Source organism: Triticum aestivum, chromosome 7D (assembly GCF_018294505.1).
Source record: "Triticum aestivum cultivar Chinese Spring chromosome 7D, IWGSC CS RefSeq v2.1, whole genome shotgun sequence".
Lineage (NCBI taxonomy): Eukaryota > Viridiplantae > Streptophyta > Magnoliopsida > Poales > Poaceae > Triticum > Triticum aestivum.
Genome location: NC_057814.1, coordinates 436,924,599 through 436,932,526, shown reverse-complemented (window position 1 = coordinate 436,932,526; position 7,928 = coordinate 436,924,599). Strand labels below are relative to the sequence as shown.

General features: G+C 46.2%; 1 protein-coding gene across 1 annotated transcript; it reads left to right on the top strand.

Annotated features, from left to right (window-relative positions):
* Positions 1-6,052: 6,052 nt before the first annotated feature.
* Positions 6,053-7,928, top strand: LOC123167100 (60S ribosomal protein L37a-1). The gene is made up of 5 exons (XM_044584933.1): positions 6,053-6,239; positions 6,847-6,886; positions 6,966-7,054; positions 7,539-7,621; positions 7,712-7,928. Exons 1-5 carry the CDS (start codon positions 6,237-6,239, stop codon positions 7,773-7,775), a joined length of 279 nt encoding a protein of 92 aa, XP_044440868.1. The 5' UTR covers positions 6,053-6,236; the 3' UTR covers positions 7,776-7,928.

Here is a 7,928-nt window from a genome sequence, read left to right as displayed (position 1 = left end):
GCATTCTCTGCCCAAGTTGAATTGAGTCTTTAGAGCCATTATTTGTGAGATGGCATCCAACTGACAAAGCTTGGTGTGCTCGTGGAGAGGACGTTTTGAAGACTCCAACATTTCATTGAAGGCCTTTGCAGATTCCTCCATCTCATCGTCCGAGTCCCGAGCATCATCAAAGTCTTGCACCATGTCTTGCATCCCGGTACCATGCTTGTCGGTGCGACGACGAAGAACCTCAGCTCTGGCACATTGGGCAGACTCGCCATGAAATGTCCACACCGTATAATCTGGCGTAAAACCCCACTTCTGCAGGTGTTTGCCCATTTCATCCTCTGTCCTCTTGTGCCAATTGTTGCACTCGGCACATGGGCACCATGTTGTCCTCTGGCCATTTTGCAAATGCGGCTCTCAGAAACCCCTTGGTTTTTGTTAACCATTCATTGGTCATGTCTTTCTGACTAGTGTGACCGGTGTACATCCACGCATGATCAGTCATCTTGCCTAGCTAATGGACACATAAGAAATATATATCTATATATATATATCAGCATGTATATATTCATCAGTTAATGGAGTTTGTCACTTTTATTACGTCCATGCAACCTAGACGCTAATAGGTAAAGATAGGTCCTAATCCCACTCGAGTATGTGTAGATTGGGTTCGTTTTCCCATGGTCTGCTCCGGATCCGACGCAAAATTTCGGCAGCACCTCCCCGCTGTTCTCCTGATACACATCTCAGCAATAAGCAGAGAGGATGTGTACCCGGAGAACAACAGGGAGGCACTAATGAAATTCTGCATCGGATCCGGAGTAGAGCATATGGGAAAACGAACCCAATCTACACATACTCGGGCTGTCCATGGATAACTTTGGACAATTTCAAAGAATCACGATTATAAATATGCAAATGGATGCATAGTTATTGATGTAACCCTTTCGAACGGGAGACACATAGTGGTCACGCATACTGATGATTGAAGACACCTACAGCTAGCAAGTTTCATCAGCACGAAGACTTGAACAGAGCAAATCAAGGGGGGGAGGAGATGTCATTTGTGCTAACCCACGAACGCAGGGGCGGAGCTCGTCGAACACTAGACCCTCGCAGCGACGAAAAAACTGCACATTTAAATCAAAATATGAGTTTCATAGCAATATTGTTTTTTCCGTCGACCTAACTAAATATTTACAACAGGACGAGCGGGTTAGGGGTTCCTCGGCGTCGATAGAACCCTAAATAGCAAGTATCATCGTGCAAGATACATGAGGCGCTCGGCGTTGAACACTAGATCCACGTCCCACAAGTGACGCCGGCGCCCGGCGTCCCGCAACAATAGTTCTGGTGGCCGATGACGGTCGAACACCTTGGCAAATTTGTCTGGCAGCCTCTGCGATGAGGATTAAAGCCAAGTATTGAAATTTCAAACAACCAAACCGACTTGAGTCAGTTTGGGTGTTTCAAGTTTCAACACTTAGCTTTCAATCGTCATCTCAGAGGCTGCCAGACAAATTCGCGATGGTGTTCGACCGCCATCGACGCCGAGAACTATTGCTGCGGGACGCAGGACCCCTGTGTCACTTGTGGGACGTGGATGTAGTATTCGACACCGACGGCCACATGTATCTCGCACTGACGATACTTGCTATTTAGGGTACCATCGACACCGAGGAACCCCCTAACCCGCTCGTCCCCGGGTAAACTAAATTAGCATGCATTCAATAAGAAAAACTACATCATCTCTTGCGTCCGTACATCGTCAAATATTATAACTAATACATCTCGAATAGTATCATACATATAGCATCGCTAATACAGCTAGAACCGTAGCGAACGACGGGTATCGGCGCGGGCGGTGGACACCCAAAGAGAAGGAACCATCACAAGATCATAGCTCCAGTGAGATCCCTGAAGAACTTGCAAGGTATTGTCGAACCTACCCTCCAACGCAACCATGTAGCGACGGACGTGCTCGTCCTCCTCGCTGACACGGTGACGTACCACCTCCGCGGTGTCCGAAAGCCTCGGCACCGTCACTGGCCCAGGCGACCGCCACCAAACAAGGTTCGGGTCAACGACGGGCTGGCTCCTCACCAAGCTGCGCCCCCTGGAAGGTAGAACCTCCCAGTACCAGCCCGGCGGAGCCCAGTCTCGGACATGGCCCCTCTGATCAAGCAGGCCTCCTCCGCTGAGTCGATGACGAGGATGCGGGATAGGCATCGTCGACCTCGATGCGGGAATAAATGCTTGAACTAAAAAAATAACAACAAATTTCACATGTTCAAAATAAACCAGAAACTTAACCTAAACTAAACTAACTAAACTAAACCTAAACTAAACTAACTAAACTAAACCTAAACTAAACCAGAAACTTAACCTAAACTAAATTAAACTAAACTTAAAGTAAACTAAACGAAACCTAAACTAACTTATACTAAACCTAATTAAACTAAGTCTAAAAAACAAAGTCTCAGCTTGGAGCGGCCGGGGCGGCGGGCAGAGCGTCCGGGGCGGCGGGCCGGCGCGGCCTGGCGGGGTGGCCGGGGCGGTGAGGAGGCCCGGGCCGGCGCGGCCGGGCGGCCACGCGGCGCGGACGGGCGGCCACGCGGCGCGGACGGGGCCTGGCGGCGAGGCGGGCCGGGGCGGCCCGGCGCGGGCCGGGGCTGCGCGGCGAGGCGTGGCGGCCGGGGCGGGGCGGGGCGGCGGCGCGGGGTTTGGATGAGCGGAGAGGGAGAGAGAGGGGTAAGGCGAGGGCATTTCGTTAGATAGGGCATAGCTCTTTGCCGTCCGCTAGCAGACGGCAAAGCGCCTAGCTAACGGACGTTAGTTTGGCCACTTTCTTTGCCGTCTGCTAGCGGACGGCAAAGTTTCGTCGCCATCAGCTAGCGGACGACAAAGAAAGTGGTCGTTAGCTGCCTCTTGCTAGTGGTCCAGCCTGCCTCTTTGCCGTCAGCTAGCTGACTTCAAAGATGGGGCTGACGCAAACACTTTCTTTGCCGTCAGCTGCTTCTTTGCCATCAGTTTTCTTTAAGCTGATGGCAAAGACCCTCTTTGCCATCAGGTAGCTGACGGCAAAGAAACGACTGACGGAAAAGTTCCTGATTCCAGTAGTGCACGGTTGTACTTGCCCAAGAACCAGACCCACTACACATAACCAAGACTCTCGCAGATTGTACCCCTACCCAGTTGGACAGAGAACGAGCTACACCCCTTCTAACCCAACCCCAGCAGATAGTAACCCAGTTCCAGTTGACACAGCACTGTCTCCACCACAGAGCACCCAAACACGAGCATTTAGTAAGGGAACTGCAGTGCCCAAAGCACGAGGACCACCAATCCGAATCCCAACTCAATGCTTAAAGCAGAAGAAGAATTGTTCTCAGGTCACGTTCTGTAGCTATGGTTCATACTCCTTTGCTCTTGCATCACTGTATTTACTCATACCAACTATTTTCAAATTTGAAGGATGGAATTGAAACTCCAATGGCGCAACAGGTATGTTTTAAACCTGTATCTTTAACTGGTTTGCTGTTGTAACTTGCTCTATGTTGATTTCAGTTTCAATTGAATAAACAGTTATGTTCTCATGTCATGCACATTACAAGTGTTGTTATTGCTATGTAGTTTCCCACACTTATACTGTCTATTCTGCTTTGTCTTGAACAAATATTATTTGAACTGTGTCTCTATCTTGATTTGGCAACAAAAACTAGCATGATATAGACCATACAATGACCATGGTACATAGATATATGTTTGTTTCATGCTGTTATCCTGTCCATTTTACTACTGAACTGATTTACCAAAATGAATTTCATATACAACATGGTAAACCTGTGATGTGTCTGCTTATTTCTCTTTTAGAATGCAGACAAAATATTGAAGAAGAGTACCCCGTTATGCAATGGTAAAGAAAGTAATGCAGATAAGGTTCAAGATAGTGAGACATCCGTGTTGGTCTCCAAGAAAGCTGATAAAAACTATCTTGACGATAGTGAGACAACCCAAAAGTCCTGTCTTGATGTAGTGTTCGAGTTACTGGCCACTACTGCTGTCACAAGCTCTTCGAACTCACTGCCTGAATCAGTTCGTCTTCTTCAGTCTCAACTTCAAGTTGAAAGACGTCGATCAGATGTGCTGCGATAGGAAGCCGAAGGACTGAGGAAGTCCCTGCAGAATTCAGATGCATACTTTCTGGTGCAACAACAAGCGCTGGAGGATTTAAGCGCCAAACAAGAGAAAGTTAATAAGCTTGCTAACGATCTTGCCAGCATTATGGTACCTAGGATATTGTTTCTTGAGCTCTTCTGAAGTGGTTTCAGTTCTGAACTTGTTTTGCTACGGTGTTTACTTGCACTGGTCGCCAACTTTGACAACCAGTGTATGTGATATGCTACTTTGTTCCCTATATTTGCATTGGTGGCGAACTTTGATGCCCAGTGGATGTAATATGTGTAATAGCCATGATAGCCTAGCGCAAGTTGCTTGCATATTTATATCCTTGTTGTCTTCTTTATTTGTTTGCTTATAGTCAGTGCAGTTCTTTTTCCGTGATTTGCTAGTGGCCACAATAACCTATTTTTTAAAAATAGGCCACAATAACCATGGGCTACATATTTACTGTAGTGACCATGGGCCTCCTAAGGGCCGTAGAAACAATGGGCCTTCTACGGGTCATAGAAACAATGGACCTTCTACGGGCCATGGCATCAATGGGCCGTATGATCGATGGGCCAAACATGGGCCAATAACAGACCGCATTATGGGCCGTAAATGGGCTAGAGTTGGAATCATCCATTCATGGGCAGACCATAACGGGCCGTCGTTAATCGGTCGTATTTGGTGACGTTATGAAAATGGCCCAACGGATTAACGGGCCACAAACGGGCTGAATGTAACGACGGGCTGAATTTGGCCCACAAGCAGAAAAGGCCAATAACGAGCCGTAAGTAACCGAATGCTGGAAATGAGCCCAAGAATAAATGGGCCCTGAGAAGGCCGAAAGATAACACGGGGTGGAAACGGCCCAATGGAATAATGGGCCGTTAATGGGTATAAAGCGGTACACTATTCATTACGGCCCAGTTTCACCATGAGCCGTTAATGGGCCAAGAGTTACAAAGGGCCTCATATGGGCCGAAAGACGTCATGGGCCATACATGGGCCGGAAGTTACAACGGGCTGGAATCATATTGGACTGCCCAGATGAAGCTACCGGGCTTAATTCCGATAGGATGTAAAGGGCCGTAAGTTAGCGGGCCGTAAATAGGCTATATACGAACATGCCGTTAACAGGCTTTCCGTGGTCCGGCCCGCTACCTTTTGACCAAGTCAAATGGGCCGGCCTTTTCATCGGAATGGGCCTTTGTTGGGCTGTGCCACATGTCGACGTATCATAGGCGTCTCCTGCCCAATGAATGGATGACATGTGTCCCAACGGTGAGCCAACACGTGGTTCCTCCGGCCAATGAGAATTTTACACGTGGAAAATCTCCATTGGTGCGGACTATTAACGAGTTATCGGATCCAAGCGACACATCTTTTTGAGATTGACGAAGTCATGACAGATGCCTTCATTATCAACAAGAACGTCTCCTCCCATTGAACGCACATCGTTGGAAGACCTAAAATAAATTTAGCAAAATGCGAGCACTGGTGCCAAATCTAGGACTGGAATCCTGGTGGGCCAAGGATACCACTGTCCTCCTAACCACATCCACGGGTTGGTTCGCAATTTTTACGAATTAGTTGAACGCCTCTAGGTGTAGCATTATTCAATTAGATGAACAATTTTCACAAGCCATCTGAAAACTTCCATTGAATATTGTCTCTTGCTAAACACAATTCTTGCAAAATCCTGAACCTATTTTTTACTGAAATTTGGGGATTCAGATAGAAGATTTTGTTTTGTAAGGGTATTCAGATTTGTTTTTTGAGCAACAAGGGCATTCAGATAGAAGATACCGTTATTATACACACGTCAATAAAAAACATGGGCTCGTCTGGTGGACCGGTCCATTAGCATCTCCCAGTAAGAAAAAACAGCCTGGGCACTTATCGCCGTGGATGCAAAGATGGCCCAATAAATGGCCCAAGTGGCCGATATAGGTGTACCTCAAAACCCTAGGCTTCCATATATAACTTGACTCTCCACAATTCCCTGTCTCCGCCGCCGCAGCTTTCGTCTCCCGGATTTCGCCGCCGCAGCCGCTCACCGCCCACGCCTCCTACCCGTCGACGAGATGGTAAGCTTCTTCTATTCTTCGCCCCTCCTTTCATACAAACACCCAAAACATGTTTCCTTTGCTGATTGTCCGCGTAGATCTGCGGTATACTGTAGAAATTGTTCCTTTCAGAGGATCCCTGGTTACGTATTCTTGCTGGATTTGTTCCGGCGAGATCCTAGTGTGTGCTTGATGCTAAATCGCAAGGTCCTAGCCGTGTCAAGTCAAGCACCGTCGAATCCTCTTGGTCCATTTGCGTTATATCCTTCGGTTGCCCGCCAATCATCTGTTCTTTCGTTCGATTCGAACTTGCGGGTACCCGATACTGTAACAAGCCTTGTTCATAATATGACATGGATTTGTTGTAGTTCGGATCAAAAGCTAAGGCTAGAAAGTCCCAGAGTGAGATGAGGACGCTTTAGTGGAATGTTATTAGTTGCATTGTCTCGAAAATGAATGTATTTAGTTGTCATTATTATTTCTCTGATGATTTGATACGCGATACTTTACTCATCAAACCTGCCGTGCTGTTTAGTACTTTTGAGTTGCCCAACAACCCAGGTTATATCACGTTGATTAGTTTTAGTAGGCAGTTGTCTAATTTTTTGCTTTTGCCATTTCTTCTCAGACGAAGCGCACCAAGAAGGCTGGTATTGTCGGCAAATATGGTATGAAATTATGAAGCTTTGCCAATTCTCTTATTTATCCATTTTTGGTACTTCTTGAAACTAACCTGCACAATTATAGGTACCCGTTATGGTGCCAGTTTGCGTAAGCAGATCAAGAAGATGGAGGTGTCTCAGCACTCCAAGTACTTCTGTGAGTTCTGTGGGAAGGTATATCTTCTGTCACCCTGCTTGTGTATCATTTCATATCAGTTGTGGCCCAAATTCTGATGCTTGTTGATGTTCATCATGATATGTTATCATTGCTTAAAGTTTTCTCCTATGGCAGCATTATTTTGCTGTGTCCATCTTGAACTTAAGTTCATATCTTGAGCTAGGCTATACCTATATATAATATCTTATATGCTTTTTGGTAGTATCATTTTGCAAGGCTATGTGAATGATACATTTATTTATTTATGTTCTAGTTTGTATAGTTCCATCATAGAAACAAAAGGGACATTGATCTCGTTTGGACATCTCACCATATACTGTATGTTCCCAACTGTAGAGTAGTTTGATCACAGCAATCTGTGCTGTAACTGTTTGTTACTCCATTTGCCTCCATTTCAGTATATTTAACCAGTTCTTCAATTTTTGTTATATCCTAAAAGTCCTTTGTCTTGATTCTCCCTTTACTGTATACTCTTACCAGTTTGCTGTGAAGAGGAAAGCAGTTGGAATTTGGGGATGCAAGGACTGTGGGAAGGTGAAGGCTGGCGGTGCTTACACTATGAAGTATGTTCTCATCATCTGCTTCTCATTTTTTCCAAATTACCCATTGGTTTGCCCATATTATGTTGCTGATCTTGCAATATGTGTTTGCAGCACTGCCAGTGCGGTCACTGTCAGGAGCACTATCCGTCGTTTGAGGGAGCAGACTGAAGCATAAGTTGCTACTAGTGTTTTGTCCTAGTGAATCATCTGGGATTTCGCAGTTTAGACGATACTTTGGATTCAGTTCCATTGGCTGTTTAGTCAAGGATTATCTTTGTACTTGGTGCGATGATGTTCTGTTATGTTATTCTCCCACCCTTTTGTTGCC

What these genes read in the sequence shown, in the direction of transcription:
- LOC123167100 (XM_044584933.1), top strand. An exon ending in TGGTATTGTCGGCAAATATG is followed by an intron (nt 6,887 to 6,965) that starts GTATGAAATTAT and finishes GCACAATTATAG; the next exon opens with GTACCCGTTATGGTGCCAGT. An exon ending in TCTGTGAGTTCTGTGGGAAG is followed by an intron (nt 7,055 to 7,538) that starts GTATATCTTCTG and finishes TACTCTTACCAG; the next exon opens with TTTGCTGTGAAGAGGAAAGC.